Below are 27,517 nucleotides of genomic sequence, written 5' to 3' on the forward strand. Positions count from 1 at the left end.
TGTGGACCATTTTTAAAGTCTTTATTGAATTTGTCACAGTATTGCTTCTGTTTTATGTTTTGGTTTTTTGGCCGTGAGGCATGTGGGATCTTAGCTCCCTGCCCAGGGATTGAACCTTCCTCCCCTGCACTGGAAGGCAAAGTCCTAACCACTGGACCGCCAGGGAAGTCCCTCTCATACACTTTTTTTTTAAACATCTTTATTGGAGTATAATTGCTTTACAATGGTGTGCTAGTTTCTGCTTTATAACAACGTGAATCAGTTATACATATACATATATCTCATACCCTCTTTATTATTTTTTTCTTCTAGCTTCTTAAGATGGATGCTTTGATTATTTTTTATTTTTTCTATGTCTGTTGTCAAGGCTATAAATTTCCCTCTATTTCCCTCTATGTAGCTGCATCTCACAAACTTTAATATGTTATTTTGTCTTTATCATTCAGTTTAAAATACTTTTTAAATTCTATTATGATGTGGTTTTTTTTTAACCCATTGCTTATTTAGAAATATATTGTTTAATACTCATTTAGAGATTTTCTTTTTTTTTTAATTAATTAATTTTTGGCTGCTTTGGGTCTTCATTGCTGTGCACAGGCTTTCTCTAGTTGTGGTGAGTGGGGGCTACTCTTCCTTGCAGCCAGTGGCTTCTCTTGTTGTGGAGCACAGGCTCTAGGCACGTGGGCCTCAGTAGTTGTGGCATGCTGCTCAGTAGTTGTGACTCTCAGGCTGTAGAGCTCAGGCTCAGTAGTTGTGGCACATGGGCTTAGTTGCTCTGCAGTGTGTGGGATCTTCCCGGACTAGGGCTCGAACCCATGTCCCGTGCATTGGCAGGCGGATTCTTAACCACTGTGCCACCAGGGAAGTCCTAGAGATTTCTAGTTATCTTTTTTATTGATTTCTAGTTTAACACACTGTAGTCAGAGAACATTCTGTACGTGATTTATGTCCTTTAAGATTTGTTGAGGCTTGTTTTGTGGTCCAGCATTTGGTTAATGTTGATGAACTGTCTCATATACACTTGAAGAGGATGTCTATTTTTAGTTTTGGGGTGCAGTACAGAACAACTAGGTCAGGGTTTTAATTGTGTTGTTGAAATCTATATGTTTGCTATTTTTTTTCCTCTCTATGGAAGATAATTTTTTTTAACATCTTTATTGGAGTATAATTGCTTTATAATGGTGTGTTAGTTTCTACTTTATAACATATGCAAGATACTTTTAAGTTATTTCTATTTACTGTGGGGTTGCCTTTTTATCTTTTAAATATTTTTAGCTTTTGCATTATATATTTTGAGCCTGTGTTAGTAGGTGCACATAATTTTTATATTGTTGAATTAACTGTATCTTTGTGAAATGTCCTTTATCTTTAATAATACTACTAAACTACAGAAGCTTTCTTTTGATTAGCGTTTGTATTTTATATCTTTTCTGGAATGGAAAGATACTTAAAAATAACCCGAGAATTTAAAATCTCTTTCAAAATACATCTACTTTAGAATTTCCTTAGAAATATATACACACATATGTATACATATATATGGATATGCATATTTATTTATTTCAAGCTGTATTTTGTCAAGTCCTGTCAGAGAGCACTATCATTTTCTTATGATAGACGACATTATGCAAAAGAAAAATTATAAGTCTGTGGTCTAAAAATCTAAAGGAGTGAGAACATAAGAAAAATGGGTAGATTTCATGATTTCAAATTGGGTATGATTCAGAAAGATTTTATGTGGCTGAGATTGAAGTTTAAACTGAAAAGTTGGGCCATATTTTGGGAAATGTTGGTAGACATCACTTAAAAAAGTTAATCTCTGGGGCTTCCCTGGTGGCGCAGTGGTTGAGCGTCCACCTGCCGATGCAGGGGACGCGGGTTCGTGCCCCGGTGCAGTAGGATCCCACATGCCGCGGAGCGGCTGGGCCCGTGGGCCATGGCCGCTGGACCTGCGCGTCCGGAGCCTGTGCTCCGCAACGGGAGAGGCCACGGCAGTGGGAGACCCGCGTATCGGAAAAAAAAAAAAAAAAAAAAAAGTTAATTTCTGAATATCTGTTCCTGAGATTTTCCACCGCTGCATCTGTATTCCAGACATTTCACTTCAGTTCATGAAAATGGTTATGTTGCCAAAAACGACCCCTTATAGCAAGTGTACTGTTTATTATTCAGTATAACTTCTTTGTAGTTAACAAATAGCTCAATTTCAGAATTACACTTTCGTTCTGGATTTTAGATTAGAAACTTTTGTACCAGATTGCCAGTTTTTCAGTATATAAGGAGAGACAGGGGCATGTGTCTTTCTAGCATCTTAACCTCAAATGTACTATGAGAATTTGTATTCAAACATATAATGAAGACAGCATTTGTTTTATTAAAGTTATGCTTCTAGATTTAATGACTGGGACTAAGAAAATAGCAGCAGTAGATAAAACTGGCTTTATTTCCATAACTATTTATAATTGCTTTGAAAGTGTTTCCATGGACATATTGAAAGTCTAACATCTGTAAAGTTGAACTATAAGAACATATTAATTTAACCTTTTTCTTAACTTTTTGGGATAACGACATCTTAAAAGATAGTACTTTGCTTTAGGTTTGGATTTTATTGTAAGGAAATTAAGTGGAGGTTAAGAGGCTGCTGATACTGGATGCTGAACTGATGTGCTTCCCGTTTACTTTTACCTCATTGAGTTGATTGATAATGGCTTTTAGAGGTTCTGCAGCTAAATATTACTCTTTTGTTTCTTATTCTTTTTTTTTTTTTTTTTGCGGTATGAGGGCCTCTCACCGCTGGGGCCCCTCCCGTCGCGGAGCACAGGCTCCAGATGCGCAGGCCCAGCAGCCATGGCCCATGGGCCCAGCCGCTCCGTGGCACATGGGATCCTCCTGGACCGGGGCACGAACCCACGTCCCCTGCATCGGCAGGCAGACTCCCAACCATTGCGCCACCAGGGAAGCCCTTCTTATTCTTTTAAATGTGTTTGGTTTTAGCTTCTAGTGTAGAATATTTGAACTGTGAGGACTATTGGTAGGTGATATCTTCTTTGTGGTGTTTTAAAGCAAATGCTTGAGATTTCTTTAATCCTAATGAAGTAAGGATGTAAAGAGTTCTAGAGCAATTCCTCTCAACTGAAATGGACGAAAACTTAAGGCAAATTAACTTGGGACAAGTCAACAAAAAAGCTATGTATTATGAGTTATGATAGTCCTCAGCTTGTTAGCACCTTGAAAGTTTAAATGGACAGATTCTGAATTCAGTTTGCTTTCAGTGGGGTAATGGTTTTTTTTAAGATCAAAATACCTTGGGATGGGATTGATTGCCTATTCTTTTATGAAGTACCATCATCTTCCTAATAGCAGAGAGCACTTTCTATGAAGTATTTTAAGATACGATTAGGTGGAATCTCTTAAGTCCTATCCCAGAGTTATTGTCTTGGTTAAAACCATACTTGGGGTGTATTGTATGCTGAAATAGTTTTTTGTGGGCTAGTGTAGAACCCAATCACTTTTTATTATACTTCTGTGAGAAAATGCACTCTGAATTCTGAGCTCATAAATGAGGGCATGTCTATATACTGTTTCATTATTCGAGAAGATGATTTTTAGACAATTATAAATTAAGAATACAGCACATTTCAAAACTAGATCTACAGATGTGAAAGGAATGATTAGTGAGGAATTTGATGCTATTCATGTGAGACTTCTCTTCCAAATATATGCATTTTCCAACATGAGTTAGTTGATTATATTACTGGTTTGCAGCTGTCAGATTTTAAGTTTGCCATTTCTGTCTTTCATGTAGAATTTTCTTATTATGAACATGCATGAAAGTTAAGAGAATAGTATAGTGACCCCTCCCCCATATTTTAACACTTAGATTAGAAAATCATCAATATTTTGTCATACTAGTTTTACTCATGCTTTTTTTTTTAAACTGCTTTTTTGAGTGCGGAGGACTCAAATTTTTAAAAATCGCCCCCCTTTGACCCCATGTGTACACTATTAGATAAATCATAATCCTCAGTTAATTGCACTCATCATTGGTCATTACATATTCCCCCTTAATTTATTCATTCACGTTTGAAATGATCTTTATTAATGAAATAAACACCTAGGAACCTATCACCCAAAACAGAAGTCTAAGTCCTGCTTTGAAACTCACCTGTATCGAGCCATCTCCCTGTTCTCATCGCCTGCATCCTTCTACCCTACCTGAAGTGATTGTCACCCTGAATCCTGTGTTCACTAATATTTTCTTTCCTTTTTATAACAGAAATCCAGTAGAATTAAGACTATTGATACTAGAGGTCAAAGTGATGTATAGCCCACATAACTGTTGCTTCATTGAGTTGATCTACATGGTTTGCTAAAAACTATGTATTTCTGTTTATTTTATTTTATTTTATTTTTGCGGTATGCGGGCCTCTCAATGCTGTGGCCTCTCCTGTTGCAGAGCAACAGGCTCCGACGCGCAGGCTCAGTGGCCATGGCCCACGGGCCCAGCTGCTCCGCGGCATGTGGGATCTTTCCAGACCAGGGCACGAACCCATGTCCCTTGCATCGGCAGGCGGACTCTCAACCACTGCGCCACCAGGAAAGCCCTCGGTTGTTTTAAACTGTGTAGCAAGTGTGTTGTGTTAAGTATGTCTTATTAAGTGTATGTGTTAAGTATAACTTCGGGGAACTTAATCTTTTCGCTTTATATTACTAATATAATGTTTTATGTTGCTGGAGTTCTTTCATATTAACTGTATTACAATACTCCTCTGTGTAACTATACCACAGTTTATCCCCTTTCCTGATGATGTGAATTTGGGTTGTTTCCTTACTGCAGTATTCTAAAGCAAATCCCAGACCTCATGTTATATCAGTCCTACATACATTTCTAAAGAATATGGACATTTTCTTGTATAATTACAGTGCCATTATCATTTTAATAAAATTGACAGCAATTCCTTACTGTCATCTACTATCCAGTCAATTTAAATTTCCTCACTTAAAAAATTTTTTTTAAACATTGGCTGTGTTTTAAATAACTCCAAATAAGATCCCCTCGTGACATGACATTTGGTTTTATATCTACTGAGTCTCTTAATCTAGAGCATTCTCCCCTTCCCTGACTTTTTAAAGAATCTTAGTATATCCTACTATGGAATATCCCACATCCAGGATTTTCTTTCCTTCTTAGTGTTTAATTTGTTCTAAAGGCTCGATTAAATTCATTTTCAACGACTTTTGGCAAGAATACTTCATAAGCTGTGTTCTGGGTATTTCACATCATATTGCATCAAAAGGCTCATTGTGATGTCTGTATGTTTTACCTTTACAAATTCTAAGATTGATCAGTGAGTTCAAAATCAGCTGTCTATTTGGAAGTTATAGTATATGATTTCTAATTCTATAATTTTTTTCAGTATTTTTTTAACTGGAATTCTTCTGTAAAGAATTTTCCCTCATTAACTAAGTCTATTTGAATACCTTGAAATATAATTAGAGCAGAAATAAATGCTTAATTATTTCTCTTAAAATCTGATTTTCAGAGTCAGGAGTTGGTGTCTAGTTACCTTCAGTGGTGATTTTTGAGTTATGAACTTTGGGGGGAGGGGCATGATTTTCTCATTTTAAGTATCTGTTTGAACTCATGGGTCTTTATGTATGCAGTTTGTTTCAGTCAGTTGTAGTTATCATTAATTTGGTTATATTGATTTTCAGGAGGCCCTTTATGTTGGATTTTGAGTCCTTTTTGCTGTGTATAACCCCAGTAGTCTCTTTTGCTTTTTTGCTTTTTGGCAGAATAAGATGTATGTGGCTTATCTTATACATTTCTTACCCCAGACCTGGAATCAGTAATTCCTGCAAGAAGCCCTGGTTCCTTTTTGTGGGAAATGATATTTAGAGACTGTCATCTGGGCCCAAGAATATTTACTGCTCTTGGGCTCTCACTGCCTCTAGGCTTTTTTATTGGGTAGTGTTAGGAAATAGGTATTTTGGAAAAGAAAAAAACCAATTCATGTTGACATTTCAAATTCAGATTGAGGATTGCATACTTAGTTTCTTTTTTTACACTTGTATCTCTTTTCCTTTATACTGAATGCCTTAGTTCCTAACAACAGTAACTTAATTATATACTTGCTTTATCCTGTTATAGATGTCCATTAATAATATAGATTATTTTTAATTATTGTTAATATCCTGATGTGCATTAATAACAGTAATAAGAAATGATTTAAATAGCATAGTAATTTCATAATACCAATATTATTGCTCACAGTAAGAGTACTGAACCGCATTTAAGATTTTTTTGCAGCTCTTTATCTTTATACCATATTTCCAGTAAGAATGTATAGTCAAAATTCTGTGTTCCAAAGTCACTTGAAATAATCTTTTTCTCTGTGTGGTTATGCCAACAACTTGATACACGATTAGGCTGTTTTCTTTCAGTTTTTAGGGGCTGCATTTCTAACTTGAAATTTTAAAAAATGTAAAACATTTACATGATTCCAAAGTCAAACTTTGTAACTGTTATCTATTCAGAGAATTTCCACTTTCATCCCTTCGTTCTCTAGGTAACCATTTCCTTCCTTTCCCTTACAGGTAGCTATTTTTATTAAGTTTTGGTTATTCTTCTAGTGTTATTTTTTTTTTGTATAGAAAAGCAAAATATGTGCATAAATTCACATTTCTCTCCCTTTCTTACATGAAATTAGCATACTCTAAGTACTGTTCTGCATCTTTCTTTTTACATTTAATCTTGAGATCATTTCATATGTGGATATAATGATTTCCTCAGTCCTTGTTATGGTGCATGATATTTTATTGTATGTACCACCTTTTATTCAGCCAGTGCCGTATTGATGGGCATTTTGTTTTTTCTGGTCTTTTGCCATTATAAATAGTGCTACGGTGAATACCTCTGTAAATATCAGTAAGTAATTTAGTATTTTTGCCAGTGTATTTCAGGGTAGATTGCTAGGTTAAGAGTAAATGCATCTGTAATTTTTCTAGCTATTGTCAGTTCCCTTTTATCCAGTTTGCACCATTTTACAGTCCTACAATGTGTGGCAGTACCTCTTTAACCCACCACCTCTCTACCTGAGTGTATCATGAGACTTGGATTTTTGGCCAGTCTGGTAGCTGAGAGGTAGTTTCTCTATACGATTTTACTTTGCATTTCTCTTACTTTGAATTAAGTGAGCATATTTCCATGTTTAAAGGCCATTTTTCTTTTTCTTTTTCTTTTTTGTGGCTGAATCGCATGGCTTGTGAGATTTCAGTTCGCTGACTAGGGATTGAACCGGGGCCCTTGGCAGTGGAAGCACGGAGTCTGAACCATTGGACCGCCAGGGAATTCCCGCCATTTTCATTTCTTTCGTCACTGTTCATATATTTTTCCCATTTTTCTATCAGGATGTTGGTTTTTTACTCAAAAAAAAATTTAGGAGCTCATGATGCATTACAGATAGCCTTTGTGATATACTGTCGACGACTTTTAATTTAGGGAATTGATTTAAAAGGTATCTTAATAGTGGCAAAATGAAATGCACAGGGAGGCTCTAGATTTCTGAACTGCCGAGGAAAGACCTAGGCTTTCAGTTCATGGTAGTATTCATTTTGATATACTTTTAGGAACTATACTCTTAGTGATACTATTATATTGGTCTTAAAATTAACAATCACTTAGGCATTACCTTCTAGTTAAATTTGGGGGTATAGAATTCAGGCAGAAAACCTTAGAGATAAATAATCCTGTTTAATTCTGTTTCGAATACTGTTTGAATACTTTATGAAAAGTAAGAATATAAACTTCAGATTTTGAGGGATTTTCTTCACAAAATCACTTCTGCAGTATCTGGCACATCATAAATTTTGTGAGATTGTTATATCACTTTATTATTCTGAAAGATTGTCTGCTTTGTACTACACACTAAGGTGATAAGAGCCTGAGTTAATACTGGGAGACTTAAAAAACAATTCATAGGATGTTGTTTGCAATTTTTTTCATACATTGCATTATTCATACATGAGCAGCTTTTTAAAATCTAGCTTTGTAATGCAACCCTAAAACAATTAAATGTCTTTTCTGACAATTAGTTGTTTTTGATGTGATTTCCAATTTAAAAATCAGATATTCTGTTTTTCTAGAAGAACCTAACAAGACATGTGACAGCAGTAACACTAGTGCTACCACTACCTCCACCCAGCCTAATCTGGAAAACAGTAACAGCAGCAGTGAACTAAATTCTTCCCAGAGTGAATCTGCTAAGGCAGCTGATGATCCTGAAAATGGAGAAAGAGAATCTCATACACCTGTCTCTATTCAAGAAGAGATAGGTAAGAATACACTTCATACATTGAAAGGAGCTTTTTTATTTTTTTAATTTTTAATTTTTTAAATAAAAGTTTGATGGGGGTGGGAAGATTTGGATTTTGTTTTCCTTTTTTTTTTTTTTAAACACAAGTGACACTTGCACTCAGTGTTTTTGTGTTAAAAAAATAAAAAAGCACTTGGGAAAAAATACATCTTTTTCACACCCCCTCCCCAAAGGTAACCACCATTATTTGGTGTGTAACGTTTTATATCTTTCTCCGTGCAGTTACATTAATGTATGTATGTTTACAAAAAGTTTTTTTTTTTAATATAAACGGGATCATTCTGCATGTGTTGTTCTGCATCTTGCTTTTTTCACTCAGTAATACATGTAGGGGTTCTTTTCATGTAATGAATTGAATTTATTCTTTTTTAACTGCTGCATGGTACTCCACAGTACAGATGAACCATAATTCATTTACTATTTCTCTATTAATGGACATTTAGGCTAACAGTTTTTTCATTATTACAACTAGTGGTGCTTTTTAACATCCTCACCATGTATCTCCGTGTACTTGTATTTCTGGCAGTATAGATACAGTAAATGGAATTGCTGGATCATATGGTAGGTACATTTAAAAAATAGTGATGGCTACTGCTTAATTGTACGTTAAAAGGAATTTATACTAATCATTTACATGTATGTGTATTTCTTCATATTCTCACTAAATTTGACATCATCTATCTGTTACATTTTTGACAATGGTGAAAAGTATTTCATTTTAAAAGTTGCATATCCCTGCTTACTAATGTGGTTGACTTTCTTTTCATGTGTTTGCTGAACTTTCTGTGAATTGCTTATTCATATTTTTTGCTGATTTGTTCCTACTGAATTTTGATATTTTTCCCAAATGAGTTTTAGGAATGCTTTATGTATTGTGGGTATTAATTTTTGATTTTACCTATATATTTATATAGTCATTGCTTGTTTTTAACCCTTTCTGTTGTTTTATAAAGAAATTTTTACATTTTTTATGCAGTTAAATTTATCAGTCTTTTTCTTTAGGATTTCTCTGGATTTTGTGTCTTACTAAGGAAGACCATCCCTATCCCAAGAACATACATATATTTTACAATAATTTCACATAATACTTCTATAACTTTGTTTTTAATCCTTCTGGTGTATAATTTTGTGTATGATATGAGATGGAGATCTGTCTTAATTAGAACCTTTTCAATTGCAAGTGACCAAACCAGCTTAAACTAGCTTAAGCGAAAAGGGAATTTAATTAGCTCATATAATTGGGAAGTCCAAGCCATCACCAGGCATAACTGGACCTCCAGGTATCAAAACTCTTTCCATTTTCCTCTTTCTGTCTCACCTTTTGGATCTGCATATGTTTGTGTGTTAACCTCATTCTCTCCTAATACAGACAGGCTTTCCCCAAGTGGCAGGGAAGATGGCATCAGCGGTTTGTATTCATATCTTTCCAAGGTCTGTGACCCAAAGGCAAGGCCCCTACTCCTGCTCCAAATCAAAAGTCCTTGAGGAAGGAATTTGAGTGGCCTATCTTGGACATATTGTTCCTACTCCTGTGGCCAGGGCAGGCAAGGTATTATGATTGATGGCTCCAGCAAAAGTATATAATTGGAGTGGGGTAGGAATGGTTTTCCAAAGAAGGAGAGATGCTGTGAAGATAGGAAACAGCAAATATCCACAGTTCCACCCTAGCTCAGTACAAACGTGTGTATTCAAATTTAAAAAAGCCTCTGCCTAACATAATGGAAAGATCTCACCCACAACTGAAAATTTTTTCAAAAACTTCTCTCCCAAAATGAACATCTGGTAATTTTAACTGTATCTAGGATTTCTGTGTATTGTGTGTATTATTTTGATTATGTGTGGTTGTGGCTTATCTTGATCTTACAATCCATGAGCCAAATTATGAACTTAGCTACCTGTAACACTCATTAACCTGATGGTGGATGGTGTTCTCTGATAAACCTGGCTGCCCTTTTCTGGGAGGTTTTCTGGGAGAATGGATATGGATGAGAAGTGAGAAGCATACGGGAAGGTCCCCCTTCTGGAGGCCATTCTTCTTTAACAGGCTAGATCCAGCTGACTTCTGTCAGGGATGGCCTGCTGGAAATTGCTGTAGGTTTGAATAATTATACATCCCAGTGTGACAGGTTTGGGGTTTTTTCTGGCAGTAACACCCCCTTATAGATTGCCTGAATACCCAGCTAGTATCTAATGCCCAGAAACTTGGCTCAGAGTCTCTGAGGGTAAACCCCTTCTACTTGCCCAGTTTGTCTGCCCCAGCCCCCAGGTGAGCGAAGTCTGTCTAGGCTCCTGCCTCTTGACTCATTAAACAGTGAGTTAGGGAGGCTAGGGCCAGGCAGCTCTGTACTCAGCCTCCAGGCTGCATCACAGTGATCCACTCCTTTAAACAGGAATGTGGCCTTTGGGCAGGGTGTGCTAGACAGTGACCTCCACTCTTAGCCTCGTTCCCTCTCTCTGCTCCTTCAAGTCGTACCCCCAGGGATGAATTTTCTGCCTCCTTTCCCTTATTTGCACTAAACTTAGCAAGTGGCAAAGGATTGACTCTCACCTGTTGGATTATTGGCTCTAAATTGAGGCGCTTAATTTAAAAAGTGCTGTGCCATTCCCTTTCTGCTTTTAGGAAGTCTGGCCTTGACTAAATGATGTCTAAAAAGTCTTTATTGTAGAACTTCAAAGACAGTCCCAAGAAGTAGCCACTGTAGGGAATTCTCTGGCAGTTCAGTGGTTGGGACTCCACACTCTCACTGCTGAGGGCCCGGGTTCAGTTGCTGGTTGGGAAGTTAAAATCCCTCAAGCCATGTGATGTGGCCAAAAAAAAAAAAAAGTTGCTGCTATAGTTCATCATGTTGGCACAGAACTCTAGCATGGGTAGAATCATGGTCTGAGAGCCGAGAGAAAATCGTGGATAGTCTAACTAACCAACTGCTTTGCTACCACACATTGAAGGTTACTAGCTTTCCAGCCTGAGATGGCAAGATACCCAGTACCCCTACCCCATCTTGATTTAGTTAGTGCCATATTTTCTGCTTGGTTTTTCATTTGCCAGTGCCACACTGTCTTAGTTTTTAAAAGCTTTAAATTAAGAAAGAAACATGAGATCTTGTTCAACTGTCTGGCCAGTGGAAATTGGATAGTGATGCAGTCATTTTAGAACGTATAGAAATTTTCAGCTGAAGTGAGATTTTTGGAAAAGCAGAAATTGCTCCTTGGCAGTTACATCTGTCACTTTAAAAAATTAAGATATTATGAAAATGTGAGAGGCCTTTATTGTATCTAAAAAAGCTAATGTAGTTGATTTTCACATGTACAGTTATCTGCATACACAGATAATTGTCTAGATTCTTTAGGAAAGAATTCACTTGACATTTATGTTTATAAGCTTTAAATTATTAGGTATTTAAACAGAACTTCAGTGGAAATCTTTCTAAAATTAATTATATCCTTTACTTTTAATATAGAAATCCATGTCGAATATATAAGGCAATATTTTATTAGTGTGCATTTTGAGTTATGTTTGTTAAATCTGTAGCAGCCCTTCCTCTTTTCTAGTAGCTGAGCTTTAAAACATAACCTGGCATGTTTGAATTTTCTGTAAAATAATAAATGACTCACAGTAAAGTTCTGACATACTTTCTTTGGAGTAAAACTTTAAGAATTAATGCATTTGCTTTGGCTGTTCAAGGACTTTTTATTTTCTGGATCTTAGTTGTCTACCAGATAGAAGTTTTGGATAAGTAAGGTGTTATTACTATATGTAATTTACTTACTGTTAGCAATTACTTTTGGCTTTTTATTTGATAACAGGTGATTTCAAATCAGAGAAGTCTAATGGGGAAATAAGTGAGTCTCCTGGAGGTGGAAGAGGAGCGTCTGGTTCAACTCGGATTATCACCAGGTTACGGAATCCAGACAGCAAACTGAGTCAGCTGAAGAGCCAACAGGTGGCAGCCGCAGCCCACGAAGCAAATAAATTATTTAAGGAGGGGAAAGAGGTGGGTTTTCCTGTTTAAAACAAAAATCTCTGGAATGTAAAATAATTTTTAAAATAGGGGCAGGAAGTTTGTAGAGGTACTTTTGAACTTTATTTTCCTCACTTCCAAGAGTGTAACGAGATTAAAAGTGTTAGGTTTGTATTATGATAAGTATAGCTGTACACCCAAATTTCAATCCATGCATAGAAATGCTGTAAATGGGTAGTATTCTTTCTTACTATATGGTTAGTTTTATTGTATATAATTCTAAAGAGATAGAGGCTGCTTCTTCACATGTGGGAACAGGTAGGCTATTTGTGGGCTTTATTAAAGATTTAATACTCAATTCTGGCTGTAGTCATTTTAGATGAACCTGCAGCTAAAAGATAAGACTTACCCCTTGATAGCAGAGCACAGTGTATAGAACAGCACAGCATCTCAACTGTGACTGTGAACAAAAAGATTGAAGCTAGGACTCAGTATTTCTGTCTCCCAGCAAGCCGTGATGATAGAATAAGGGCCACAGCTGTGTCTCTCAGATTTGAGAATTATTTGCAGGGTAGATATGCAAGATTATGCAGTGTTTTGTTTTGTTTTGTTTTTTAATGCAGTGTTTTTAACATCAAAGAAATGGCTTTAAGGCAGTGGCTTTCAGGCTTCTTTTTACTCTGACCCTCACTAAGACATTTTTCATAGCAACCCAGTACGTTCAAAAGTTTCCTGAAGTAGGGCTTCCCTGGTGGCACAGTGGTTGAGAGTCTGCCTGCTGATGCAGGGGACGCGGGTTCGTGCCCCGGTCCGGGAAGATCCCACATGCCGCGGAGCGGCTGGGCCCGTGAGCCATGGCCGCTGAGCCTGCACGTCCGGAGCCTATGCTCTGCAACGGGAGAGGCCACAACAGTGAGAGGCCTGCGTACTGCAAAAAAAAAAAAAAAAAAAGTTTCCTGAAGTAGTATTTTACCATGTGGGAAGCATTCTGGTATTTTCTTTTCTAGTCTATTGTATTATATTTCATTTTTTTTAAAGCTGAATAAGCCCCACTATTGATTTCACAGTCCACTAAAGGATTGGAATCAACTATTTGAAACACTATTTTAACGTATCCATGGGCTCTTATCTAAAGCTGAAATGATAAAAGGAGCAGAAGAAAAGGTATTTTTAGGAATATATATTTGCGGGAATAGTACATGTAATGCCCTCATGCCCTCTTTTGTCTCTAACCCCTGTATATTGTAAGCTTGAGAAAATGATTGGTGAATGATTTATATATCACACATTTAGTTTCATGTGTATATTTGAGATACATGAAAGTACTTAATAATGTCCAACATATAATAGGCACTTTAATAGAGCTTAGCTTTCTTTCTTTTTGCAGGCATATCTTGGTTGTTTAATTATAAACAATTAGCTTTAGCTTTTAACTCAACTTTTAAACTTCAGAAGTTTAGGGACTTCCCTGGCCATCCAGTGGTTAAGACTTCGCCTTCCAATGCAGGGGGTGCGGGTTCGATCCCTGATCGGAGAGCTAAGATCCCACATGCCTCTCGGCCAAAAAACCAAAGCAGAGAAAAACAGAAGCAGTATTGTAACAAATTCAATAAAAGACTTTAAAAAATGGTCCACATCAAAAAAATCTTTAAACTTCAAAAGTTCAGTCATAAGATGTATCTTAACTTATTTTGAATGATAAATTACAAATTATTGAAAGACAATTGATCAAATTTACATATTTGACATAAATAATGGAATCTTCTTATTTTCTTGGTCAGGTACTGGTAGTTAATTCTCAAGGAGAAATTTCACGGTTGAGCACCAAAAAGGAAGTGGTCATGAAGGGAAATATCAACAATTATTTTAAGTTGGGTCAAGAGGGAAAGTATCGCGTCTACCACAATCAGTACTCCACCAATTCATTTGCTTTGAATAAGCACCAGCACAGAGAAGACCATGATAAGAGAAGGCATCTTGCACATAAATTCTGTCTGACTCCAGCTGGAGAGTTCAAATGGAATGGTTCTGTCCATGGATCCAAAGTTCTTACCATATCTACTCTGAGACTGACTATCACCCAGTTGGAAAACAATATCCCTTCCTCCTTTCTTCATCCCAACTGGGCTTCACACAGGTAAAGGAAACTAAGGTTTATTTATTGCTGTAAATATAGTAAATATTTACAAAATGATTATTGCAGTTGCATACTTTAAACTGTCATTATTAATGAATTGAATGAAGTCATTTTAGTCAGCAGAACACTGAGGATGTTAGGAATATGAGTAACTTTACTTCTAAAGTTACTGATCCAACACTAACATTGGAAAGATTTCTGGAAAGCAGAGTCTTTATTCCCGGAACCAAGTGGAGTCCAGACAGAGTTCCAGAACCAGAGTTCCAGGTTTAAAGATTTGGAGGACGAATTGACCTCTGAGATTCCTCCAGTGTTTAAAACCTATGATTCTGTGAGGTAGAAACTTCCAGTAGCAGTGTATTTTATACCTGCTTAGCCTAGAAGCATATGCCCTATAAGATGAAGTCTTCATAAATTACAGCTCTCGTGCTTTTAATTTAAGATCAACAAGATGAAATTTTGTTTTTTCCTTTTTTTTTCCCTTCTGAAATTTAGGGCAAATTGGATCAAGGCCGTTCAGATGTGTAGCAAACCCAGAGAATTTGCGTTGGCTTTAGCTATTTTGGAGTGTGCAGTTAAACCAGTTGTGATGCTCCCAATCTGGCGGGAATCTTTAGGACATACCAGGTAAGTGAATTCTGAGCCTTGTGAATGGTGTGTTAGTCTCCCTTTTGGAATATTAGTCTATTAATAATGAAAGTTAATGTGTTGAAAAGGCCATAATAAAGACTTAGCTCTTCTTGACCTCATTTTCCTCCTATAAGATGGAGGAAAACATGTAAGATGTAAACCTGAATAAACATTAGTTCTTATTTAGGATATAGGATTATAATGAAGATGAGAAGAGATCAGGTATATGAAAATTAAAAATATGTTCTAAAGTGAAAAGTGTTTTTATTGAATAGAAGGAATGCTTATATTTTTTGAATATTTATTCTGGAGTGTGCTAGGCATCTTGATTTATTTAGAGTTGAGTATCTGGCCAGAGATCATGTAGCTCCTAAGTAGACCCAGAGTTGTGTGACTTTAGCAGACGGTTAACAAAAAAGATAAATTTTGTGACTTGAATCTACTTTTTAGCCCTAATGGATTTATTTATTTATTTATTTTTTTAACTTTAATTTTTAAAAAATTCTTATTATAAACCTAATATAAGCTTATGGTAAAAAATGTAAATTATTATTCAATGTAAAAAGTAAGGCTCCTTCTACCTTCCCTGCCCCTCTACAGGGCCCACTCCAAAGGTATAATGCTGTATTTTTAAAAAATTTAAATATATTTTGTGTTGCTTTCTACACCTGTGTTTTATCTTTTTTTAAAAAATAAATTTATTTATTTATTTATTTATTTATTTATTTATTGGCTGCGTTGGGTCTTTGTTGCTGCGCGCGGGCTTTCTTTAGTTGCAGCGAGTGGGGGCTACTCTTTGTTGCGGTGCGTGGGCTTTTCATTGTGGTGGCTTCTCTTGTTGCGGAGCCCAGGCTCTAGGTGTTCGGGCTCCAGTAGCTGTGGCATGCGGGCTCAGTAGTTGTGGCTCGCGCGCTCTAGAGCTCAGGCTCAGTAGTTGTGGCACATGGGCTTAGTTGCTCTGTGGCATGTGGAATCTTCGTGGACCAGGACTGAAACCCGTGTCCCCTGCATTGGCAGATGGATTCTTAACCACTGCACCACCAGGGAAGCTCCCTGTGTTTTATCGTATAATGAAAAATTTTAAGAAAAATAAATATGCCTACTAAATATTTTTCATTTGCTAAGGGTTGCTTTCAGTTTTCTGTAGTGTTTCCCCCCCATAACTCTTATGGATACTCTTTCCTCTCTCCCTCCTATTTTGATTGTAATTGCTGCTACTGGTAGAAGCTTCCACAAATGAAATGGACTTAATTCTTCCTAGGATTAAAAAAAGAAAAAAACAACAGGGTTAAGTTAAGGTGCTACGAACGGTGCAGCCCAGGAGAGGAGAGCTAAATGGGTGGTGTGCCTGTATTTTTCTCACTGCCGCCTTTTCTCGGGTCAGGGAGAGCAAGGGGAAAGTCAGAGGCAATTGTGAGGCCTATACTTCTGTTTTTCCTTCTTGCATTTACTTCCAGGCTTTCCCCAAACTCTTCTGTCCCAACAGTCTCCTATTCAGTGCTCATCCTGAAACTTGTGTTGGTGGTCTCTGGTGGCAGAGACCAATATTTTGAGAACTAAAGCTAAGCTAAATGTTGCTAAAGAGAACTTCAGTACTCAAATGTAACTTAAAATGACTAAGTCAGGGCTTCCCTGGTGGCTCAGTTGTTGAGAGTCCGCCTGCTGATGCAGGGGACATGGGTTCGTGCCCCGGTCCGGGAAGATCCCACTTGCCGTGGAGCGGCTGGGCCCGTGAGCCATGGCTGCTGAGCCTGCACGTCCGGAGCCTGTGCTCCGCAATGGGAGAGACCACAACAGTGAGAGGCCTGCGTACCGAAAAAAAAAAAAAGACTAAGTCAAAGCTTTTATAAATTCGTTTCTAAATATTAAACATTCTAATGAAAATGCAATTCATTTTTTTTTTTTAGTTAGGTTTTTTTCCCCTCCTGGTATGTCATTATGACTAGTCTTTTATCCTGTTTTATTTTATTTTTTTAATTTTTTTTGGTGCACTGCGTGGCATGTGGGATCTTCTTTCCCTGACCAGGGATTGAACCCAGGCCCTCGGCAGTGAGATCGTGGAGTCCTAAACTTTGGACAGCCAGGGAGTTCCCATGACTAGTCTTTTAAACCTGTAACTAGAGTTATAAAATTGTATCATGAATTGTATTAGTATGACACATCTGGTAATATATATGAAAGAACTTTTTTTTTAATTTTGATGAGGTGGTATAAAATAGCATACTCTGAATTTTTAAAAAATTAGAGACCATGATTCATGAAAATTAGAAATTAATAATAGGATTTACACTTTGGCAGTAGTATGGTCACAAATGTTTAGGTGACAGACTTCTAAGACTTGATCCTAAGGCAGTATCTAGAAATTCAACCAAATATTTTATTATAAAATGTTTGTTTATTATGATATTCAATAGTAAAGGTTTGGAGGCAGGATCTTTTTTGAAAAAGTTTATGAAGTCTTGGTTGAAAAACATTAAAGAACACCTAAATAAATGAAAATATATCTCCTGTTCACATATAGGAAGACTCAGTGTCTTGACAACGTCAATTTTTCTCACCTTAATATACAGATTAAGTTCAAACACATTAATAATTATAGTTGGGCTTTCTGTAGAATTTCACAAGATGGTTAAAAAGTTTTTATGGAAAGGGGCAACAATAGAAAAGGTAAATTTGAGGGCCGAGGTGGAAGGACTTGCCCTCTCATGTAACAAAACTTACTTGGTAGCTATAATACTGTGGTATAAACAAATAGACCAGTGGTACAGAATAAACAGTCCAGAAAGAGACCAACCCATATATGGAAATACAGTATGTGTTGGAAGTAGCATTGGAAAGGATGAACTGTCTAATAGAAGATGAGGAGGAAATTAGTTGTCCGTACAGTGGTAAATTGAACTTCATTCTTTATATTATACATAGTAGTCAGTTCCAGGTAGAGTAAATTCTAAATGAGAAAAGCAGACGTTAAAACTCTAAGAAGAGAATATAAGAGATTATCTTTGTGACTCTGGAGCAAAAAAAGTTCTCTTCTTCCTCCCTCCCTCTCTCCTTCTCCATTTCCTTCCCTTTTTCCTCCCTTCTTTGCCTCTCTTTGCTTTCACTCGTTCCTTCTTCCTGCTTTTCTTCCTGCCATACTTCCTTCCTTTTCTCTTCTGATTGTTTTATTTCCTTCTTGATTCATTCAGTATCTCCCCTAACATAGCTAAGGCAGGCTTTATTTATTTCATTTGTAAGAGTGCTGTCTGTCAGATTTGAATGAGTGTGCATGTGTATGCCTGTGTGTGTGCACGTACTAAAAGTGACTTTCCTTCTTCACATTTATTATGTGATATGTACATAAGATTGTGTGAAATACATAAGCTATAATGGGTAATAATAAAATGAACACCTGTGAATTCACCACCCAATTTAAAAATAAGAACATTATTATTGCATTTACTTTGCATTCATATTACCTTGCCTTTCCTGAGAGATAACCATCATTTTTACATTTGTGTTTTGTTACACCCTTCCTTTTACTGTGTAGTTTTATCACATATGTATATAGCAGTAAACAATGGTTTTCTGTGGTTTGAGTTTTATAGTAATGTGTCATCCTAAAAGACTGAATCCTAGACTGGTTGAAGGTGTTTTTATTGTTTTATTATACTATAATCAAAAAAGGGTTAGTATACACAGTATATTCAAGAACTTCTACAGTTCAGTAACAAAAAAAATCAAACTATTTAGTAGAAAAAAAGGCCAGAGGTACAAACATAATTTAGGGATGAGGAGACACAAATAGCCAAGAAACGTGAAAAGATGCTTAACCTCCCTAGTAAGTTGGGGAAAAAGCACATTAAAACTAGAGGTTGGGCCAACATCGTTTTCAATGATGAAAAACTGAAACCATTTCTGCTAAGATCAGGAACAAGATAAGGTTGTCCACTCTCACCACTATTATTCGACATAGTTTTGGAAGCTTTAGCCACAGCAATCAGAGAAGAAAAAGAATTAAAAGTAATCCAAATTGGAAAAGAAGAAGTAAAACTGTCACTGTTTGCAGATGACATGATACTATACATAGAGAATCCTGAAGATATTACCAGAAAACTACTAGAGCTAATCAATGAATTGGGTAAAGTAGCAGGATACAAAATTAATGCACAGAAATCTCTTGCATTCCTATACACTAATGATGAAAAATCTGAAAGAGAAATTAAGGAAACACTCCCATTTACCATTGCAACAAGAAGAATAAAACACCTAGGAATAAACCTACCTAAGGAGACAAAAGACCTGTATGCAGAAAACTATAAGACACTGATGAAAGAAATTAAAGATGATACAAACAGATGGAGAGATATACCATATTCTTGGATTGGAAGAATCAACAGTGTGAAAATGACTCTACTACCCAAAGCAATCTACAGATTCAGTGCAATCTCTATCAAACTGCCAATGGCATTTTTCACAGAACTAGAACAAAAAATTTCACAACTTGTATGGAAACACAAAAGACCCCGAATAGTCAAAGCAGTCTTGAGAAAGAAAAACGGAGCTGGAGGAGTCAGGCTCCCTGTCTTCAGACTATACTACAAAGCTACAGTAATGAAGACAGTATGGTACTGGCACAAAAACAGAAATATAGATCAATGGAACAGGATAGAAAGCCCAGAGATAAACCCATGCACATATGGTCACCTTATCTTTGCTAAAGGAGACAAGAATGTACAGTGGAGAAAAGAAAACCTCTTCAATAAGTGGTGCTGGGAAAGCTGGACAGCTACATGTAAAAGAATGAAATTAGAACACTCCCTAACACCATACACAAAAATAAACTCAAAATGGATTAAAGACCTAAATGTAAGGCCAGACACTATAAAACTCTTAGAGGAAAACATGGGCAAAACACTCTATGACATAAATCACAGCAAGATCCTTTTTGACCCACCTCCTAGAGAAATGGAAGTAAAGAGTAAGCAAATGGGACCTAATGAAACTTAAAAGCTTTGGCACAACAAAGGAAACCATAAACAAGATGAAAAGACAACCCTCAGAATGGGAGAAAATAGTTGCAAATGAAGCAACTGACAAAGGATTAATCTCCAAAATATACAAGCAGCTCATGCAGCTCAATATCAAAAAATTAAACAACCCAATACAAAAATGGGCAGAAGACCTAAATAGACATTTCTCCAAAGAAGATATACAAATGGCCAACAAACACATGAAAGGATGCTCAACATCACTAATCATTAGAGAAATGCAAATCAAAACTACAGTGAGGTATCACCTCACACCAGTCAGAATGGCCATCATCAAAAAATCTAGAAACAATTAAATGCTGGAGAGGGTGTGGAGAAAAGGGAACACTCTTGCACTGCTGGTGGGAATGTGAATTGGTACAGCCACTATGGAGAACAGAATGGAGGTTCCTTAAAAAACTACAAATAGAACTACCATATGACCCAGCAATCCCACTACTGGGCATATACCCTGAGAAAACCATAATTCAAAAAGAGTCATGTACCAAAATGTTCATTGCAGCTCTATTTACAATAGCCTGGAGATGGAAACAACCTAAGTGTCCATCATCGGATGAATGGATAAAGAAGATGTGGCACATATCTACAATGGAATATTACTCAGCCATAAAAAGAAACGAAATTGAGCTATTTGTAATGAGGTGGATAGACCTAGAGTCTGTCATACAGAGTGAAGTAAGTCAGAAAGAGAAAGACAAATACCGTATGCTAACACATATATATGGAATTTAAGGGAAAAAAATGTCATGAAGAACCTAGGGGTAAGACAGGAATAAAGACACAGACCTACTAGAGAACGGACTTGAGGATATGGGGAGGTGGAAGGGTAAGCTGTGACAAAGAGAGAGGCATGGACATATATACACTACCAAACGTAAGGTAGATAGCTAGTGGGAAGCAGCCGCATAGCACAGGGAGATCAGCTCAGTGCTTTTGTGCCCGCCTGGAGGGGTGGGATAGGGAGGTTGGGAGAGAGGGAGACGCAAGAGGGAGGAGATATGGGAATATATGTATATGTATAACTGATTCACTTTGTTATAAAGCAGAAACTAACACACCATTGGAAAGCAGTTATACTCCAATAAAGATGTAAAAAGAAAAATCTACAACCAATAAATGCTGGAGAGCGTGTGGAGAAAAGGGAATCCTTTTGCACTGTTGGTGGGAATGTAAATTGATACAGCCACTGTGGAGAACAGTATGGAGGTTCCTTAAAAAACTAAAAATAGGGGCTTCCCTGGTGGCACAGTGGTTGAGAGTCCGCCTGCCGATGCATGGGACATGGGTTCATGCCCCGGTCTGGGAAGATCCCACATGCCGCGGAGTGGCTAGGCCTGTGAACCATGGCCACTGAGCCTGTGCGCCCAGAGCCTGTGCTCCGCAACGGGAGAGGCCACAGCAGTGAGAGGCCTGTGTACGGCAAAAAAAAAAAAAAAAAAATGTACAGCAGAGTGAAATAATTCTTCGCCTGAAAATGTATGTAGTGTGATTCTATTTATGTAAAGATTAAAAGAATGTATGCTAATATAATGCTGTATTGTTTAGGGATGTAGATATTTGTGGTAAAAGTTTAAAGAAGTGTAAGGCTTATATGCTTGACACTTAAGAAATATGCTTCTAAATAAATAACAAATGGTAAAAAAATCATAATGGAAACTAGAAAACATTATGAATTGAATGTTCATGAGAATACAACATAAATTGAAATTTGTGGGAAACAGCTAAAGAGTACCTAGGGGAAATGGGTAGCCTTCAGTGCTTACACTAAACAAGAAAAACTGCAAATTAACTAGCTAGGCATGCGCCTCAATGAGTCAAACCAAAGATGGGAAATATGTCAATATTTGATGAAATAGGAAACAGATGTGTACCTTAGATACTATTATATTTACAAACCTCTGATGAGATTATCAGGAACGGGGCGGCGGGGGGGCGGATAAAGAACAAATAACCAATATCAAGAATGAAAAAGAGGTCGTAACAAACAATATTTCTGAATCTCTCTCACTGATACTTTGGATTTCAAACCTTCACAGAGTCCACTAACATAGCATTCAGGCTTCCTACATCTATAGAGAAAGTGCCCGACTGGACTCCTCCTTTTGGGTGGGGGAAGGGTTGGGGAGGAAGAGTCCCACTGATCTGAATCATTGGATAGTAGGGCAGAGGCCACACTCTTGGGCAAGAAAAGGATTTCTGGTTCAGTTTGAAGGATATCACTGCACCTATCAGTAAGGAGATGGGCAGGACCAGATGATTTCATAAGGAAGTTCTTCAAATTTTAGGAAACGGGTAATTCTGTTTAAACTGTTCCATAAAATAGAAAAAGAAGGAAATCCGGTTCAGTATTATTTCTGTTAGTACAAAACTGTTCTAAAACTTGTTAAATAGATAAATAGAAAATCATGGCCCTGTCTCATTTATTAATATTTACCATTGATTAATAATTAATAGCAAATAGAAGTGTATGCAAGAAATCTTAGAGCATTAGCAAATATAGTCAAGAGTAAATTAAAAGAATAATAAATCATGACTAATTTGACTTCCTCTAGGTATGGAAGATTTGTCTGTTCTTAGGAGATTATTAATACCTTGCTATTTTAAGAAGTCAAAGAAAGAAAACTTTGATTTTCTCATTAGATGTCAAGAAGGTATTTGTTTATTAAGAAGATATAAGTTCATTATTAATTCTTGGTTTATAAAAAAACTTGGGTAAGTAGAAATAGATGAATGCCCCCTCCCCTTTTTTGTAAAAATGTATTTCAGACCAAACCGTCATGTTTTTTGAAGAAACCCTTGAAGTATTCCCGTTAACATTTAGGTGGAACAAAACAGAGATCCCCACTGTTGCTGTTATCTTTTAACTTTTCTTTAAAGTATTAATGCAATTTACTGCATTACATAAATAGGTAAATGTAGGGACAGTTATATATAGTTGATCTCATTATATACTTAATTGACTGAAAAACTATAAAACAATATGAAAATTAATTAAGGTGACCCCCATACTGAACAGTCGGTTTTATATATGCAGATAGTAACCATGAAGAAAAGCGAGAGTTCTGAGTTAAAATAACAAATTGAATGAGCACATCTAATTTTGCTCCCCACTGAACTCCACCAAAACTATGGCAAAGGGATTTTTTCAAAGCATAAACCCACAAGGGACAAGGGGAACAACGGAGAAGACAGCACCAGTAAAACTGCAAGCAGTATTGCCAGAGGATGAGTGGTACCCTACCCAGGAAAGCCAAATCCCAAGTCAGTGGGGGAGAACTGAGAATTTTCACCCGTCACGCCATAGAATCCTCAAAAGGCACAAAAGCAGGAAGAGCAGAGCAATGCATGATTCTGTCTCTGCAGTGCACCTGTTTACACATGGTCCTGCCAGGTACCCTGAGTGTGGTGAGCGCACTGTCTTCTAGGCGTTGCTTATGACTGTGCCCTCTGATTGCACCACAAGAGGCTCTTAACTTGTGAAAGGTGACCTGGAGACAAATTCATTTTTTCCTGGGAACGTTCTTTTAATAGTGACAATATTGTTCTTGCTCATGCAGCTAGTTTTCTTCTTGCTGAGTTTTCAAAAGCCAAACTTTATATTGTTTGGGATACACACATAGGTGGTGGTAAAACTATAAAGAAAAGCAAGGGAAATGATAACACGAAAGTCAGGATAGTGGCTGCCTGGGGGTGGGACACACTAGTTTTGGATGTAGTGGTTATTGATAAGGTTCTGTTTCTTAACTTGGTTACAGTTTACATATTTCTAAAAATTACAATGAAGAAAACATCCAGCAATGACAAAACACCTCAAACCAGGAATATATTTAATAAATATTTAGGAGCATGTAAAGAAATCGTTAAAACTTTACTAAGGATATAAAGGATACTTTGGGACTTCCTTGGCAGTCCAATAGTTAGGACTTTGCACTTCCACTGCGGGTTCAATCCCTGGTTGAGGAACTAGGATCCACTTGCCGTGCAGTGGCCAAAAAAAAAAAAAAAAAAAAGATACAAAGGATACTTTGAGTAAATGAAAAGATACATCATATGCTTACATATGTATGTTGCATTTTTCTAAAGATGCCATGCAGTATATTAATTATATTGACTTTAATCTATCAAATTTAATATTCATTTGCATTGTGAATAGGAGTTTTCTTCCTGGAGGGAGAGGGAGGCATGACCAAAATGATACAAATATTTCCTCTAGAAAATGTGTAAGAAAAGGGAAGTAGGTATTTCAAAAAAAGAGAATAGATATTTAGAATGTATCTTGAAGCTATGATAATCAGAATAATTTGTACTACAGAAGAAGTAGAGCAGTGGAATCAAACAGAGAATCCAGAAATAGACCTAAACACATGTGGGAATCCACTGTGATAGCTTTGCCTGTCAGAGAAGGAGAAGAGGGCGTGTTTGGGGAAAATATCACCCAGATTCCTGCCTCAGCAAAAACATTCAGACAAATGAGGATTGAAAAATACCCAATATATTGTTAAAAACTATAACAAAAAACTTAAGAGCGTGTGGATTAATTTATGTTTCTGTTGTGGTACTTTCTTTTCAAACAGCTATAAAACCCAGATGCCATAGATGAAAAAGTGGATATATGTATTTAAAGTTCTGAGTGGAAAAATATTATAATCAAATCCAAAAGACAGATGACACACTGAGGAAAAATATGTGCACCACAAATGGAAACTTTCCTTTTATAAATGAAAAAGACCTTTTATAAATGAAAAGCCCATTACAGATAAGACACAGGATTTGAACAGGCATTTGGCAGAAAAATAAATATAAAAGGCCAGTAGACATAAAAAAGTGGTTACTTCTCTCATAAAAAAGTGGTTACTTCTCTCATAATTAAAGAAATGTAAATAAAAACAGTGGGATAGTATTTCTTCTCTCTCAATTGGGCTAGTAATTGAGAAGTTTGGTACCAACTTGAGTGAAGGTGCGGGAAAGCAGGGTTGCTTTATAATTGATGGCAGTGTGGAGCGTACAAATCTGAAGAGCAATTGGGCACCATCTGTCAGCACTTTAAATATAATACTCTTTGGACTCAGCCATTCTACCAGTGGGAAACATAAAGGGATATTCCTCAAGTTTGCTAAGAAACACGTAAAACATGGTTTCCTGTAGCTTTGTTTGTAATAGGAAGAGAAACGCAACAAAACCCTGTGGAGGTGGGGAACGGAGTTGAGGCTCAGTCCACACTCCTGGCCCGGCTCTCTGAACCGAGGATGTGTGGAGGGAGCCCCTGCCCCCAGTGCACCTGCCAGTACAGAGTGGTGTCTGGAGGCTCGTAGTACCAGCGTCAGGCTGCCAGCAGTAGCCAAGATTTCTGCCCAACTAAATGGAATTGAACCCCTGCAGAGCTCACCTTTCCTGCTGCCTTTTCCCGTAAGGATTGTGTTGGAGATAGTGAGAACTGTAGAATCTATTCTGGGGGAGCGGACATCACAGTTTAGCTACAATACTACCTCACTGGCCTGGCGTCAGCAAGATGAAGCCTGTCTTTGATGATGAAGATGGACCTGTTCCCCATGTGAACACCAAGAGCACAAGCTGAGTGCCCAGCTTAACCGTGCGTTCCCAGAGTGTCACTGTACTGGTGTTCTCCCCAGACAGTGCTCCATTCCTGGCCACCATCTGCGAAGATGGCTCAGTTGCTGTGCCAGACCTGGCCCTTTATAGGTGTTTAAAGCTGAACCCACAAAAACCCTGTTGAGAAATACTACTTGGTCGTAGCTCAGTCACTACTTCTTTACTCTGGAGAGCTGAGGCTGGCAGGTTATCCACTATGTTGTGCCTCCAGAGTTTTGCCCACTCCCTGGTTGCAAACTATGGTATCTGAGACTAAATTAGTCCCCAGTGAGAATCCACTCCCTTTCCTCTCCCATCAGTAGTGAGAGATGAATCTTTGCTATACTAGTTGTGTGCAGTTAACAGGCATGAGCTCTTGGCCTGGGGGACACTAGATTCTAGGGTGCTGTAATCACAAGGACACAAAACTCTATTCAAAGTGGAGATAGATAAATAGGAAGTTTTTGGTGGAGGGACAGAGGTGAAAAGAATTAAATCCCCTCTCACATCTTTCTTCTGCTCCCCCAGGTTAACAAAAGATCTCTTTATTCTTTTCACATAGCTGTGCATTTGAAATTGGCTACATCTGGGTAGGGTATGATAAAAGCAATTCTTCTACCACTAGGGCTCTTAGAGACCGGAGCTCCTTTCTTTGTAGATTTTGGTTAATGTTCTTCATTATGGGAAATATTCCCATTCATGAAAATCTGATCACCTTAAAGTAGAACCTCACCACAGACCTGCCCATCTCCTTACTGGTAGGTGCAGTGATATCTATTTTCTTACCTGGAAAAAGAGTGTGGGCTGTGCCCTAGGCCTAATGATTAATGCCCAGTCCATGTGGTCCTTCCTGCCCAACCCTTCCTGTCATCCAGAAGCAGGAGCCCTGTGGGTCCCTTTCTCTGTGGTTGTAGGAAACCTGAGTTCTATGTTAGTGGACCCTCTGAAGATTTAAAAATCCCAAGTACTAGTAGAAATAGGAATATTGGTTGATAAAATAAGAGTTTTGGGATTTGTTGGTCTTTTGGGGGGAAGGAAAGAAGATATGTATCTTCTGGTATGGAAAGATCTAGTGTAGTTTTTCATTGATTAAAGACTGTGTAATTGTATTTATAATTACACAAAAAGGATATTATATTACAGTGTTGATGTATGCATAAATAAGTCATAAGTGAGTATATTTCTTATGGAGAGGCATATGAGAAGGATAGCATGTTCTGTTTTTTTCCTTTTTGTACTATTTGATTTTTTTCCTATTAGAGAATTGTACATCTACTTATTTTTATGAGTCTGGGTTTTCTGGGCTGTGGGATTATAGCTAACCATTCTTTGTTTTTGTCTTCCTAATTTTCAGTACTATATTTTTATCTTTTTTGTTTATATTTTATAGTTGAGTGTAATTCTGTCTTTCTATCCATATATTCTTAGGTTACATAGAATGACATCAATTGAAAGAGAAGAAAAGGAGAAAGTCAAAAAAAAAGAGAAAAAACAAGAAGAGGAAGAAACAATGCAACAAGCTACATGGGTAAAATATACGTTTCCAGTTAAACATCAGGTAATTTTGGTATGATCTTTTAAATTGTGTTAGCCATTTCTGAGACTTTGATTCTGCAGTTTTGAATACTTAGTAATTTATTTTTACTTTTGACACACTTTTAATTAACGTAGTTGGAATGAAGTAATTCTTTCTGGCAATTTTATAAGCATAGGTTTATGTTAGTAGACTATAGGTGAGTCATTAGACCAATTTGTAGAAATTGTTATAAATGTAAAATTGTTCTATATTTTTCATATTAG

At 37.1% G+C, this 27,517-nt stretch overlaps 1 protein-coding gene across 19 annotated transcripts in view; it reads left to right on the top strand.

Moving 5' to 3' along the window:
- BPTF (bromodomain PHD finger transcription factor) overlaps positions 1–27,517 on the top strand; it is a 139,185-nt gene that overhangs the window by 52,322 nt on the left and 59,346 nt on the right. For 12 of the 19 annotated variants that reach the window (XM_049701839.1, XM_049701837.1, XM_049701830.1 and 9 more), the window contains 5 exons: positions 8,143–8,331; positions 12,177–12,364; positions 14,113–14,468; positions 14,964–15,095; positions 27,146–27,275. In XM_049701839.1, coding sequence (XP_049557796.1) covers positions 8,143–8,331; positions 12,177–12,364; positions 14,113–14,468; positions 14,964–15,095; positions 27,146–27,275 — 995 coding nt within the window. Of the gene's footprint in view, positions 1–8,142; positions 8,332–9,489; positions 9,922–12,176; positions 12,365–14,112; positions 14,469–14,963; positions 15,096–22,680; positions 24,146–27,145; positions 27,276–27,517 lie in introns of those variants that run through there. The other 7 variants (XM_049701834.1, XM_049701836.1, XM_033438865.2 and 4 more) reach the window with 4 other exon arrangements.

The sequence above is a fragment of the Orcinus orca genome, chromosome 19 (assembly GCF_937001465.1).
Source record: "Orcinus orca chromosome 19, mOrcOrc1.1, whole genome shotgun sequence".
Taxonomy (NCBI): Eukaryota; Metazoa; Chordata; class Mammalia; order Artiodactyla; family Delphinidae; genus Orcinus; species Orcinus orca.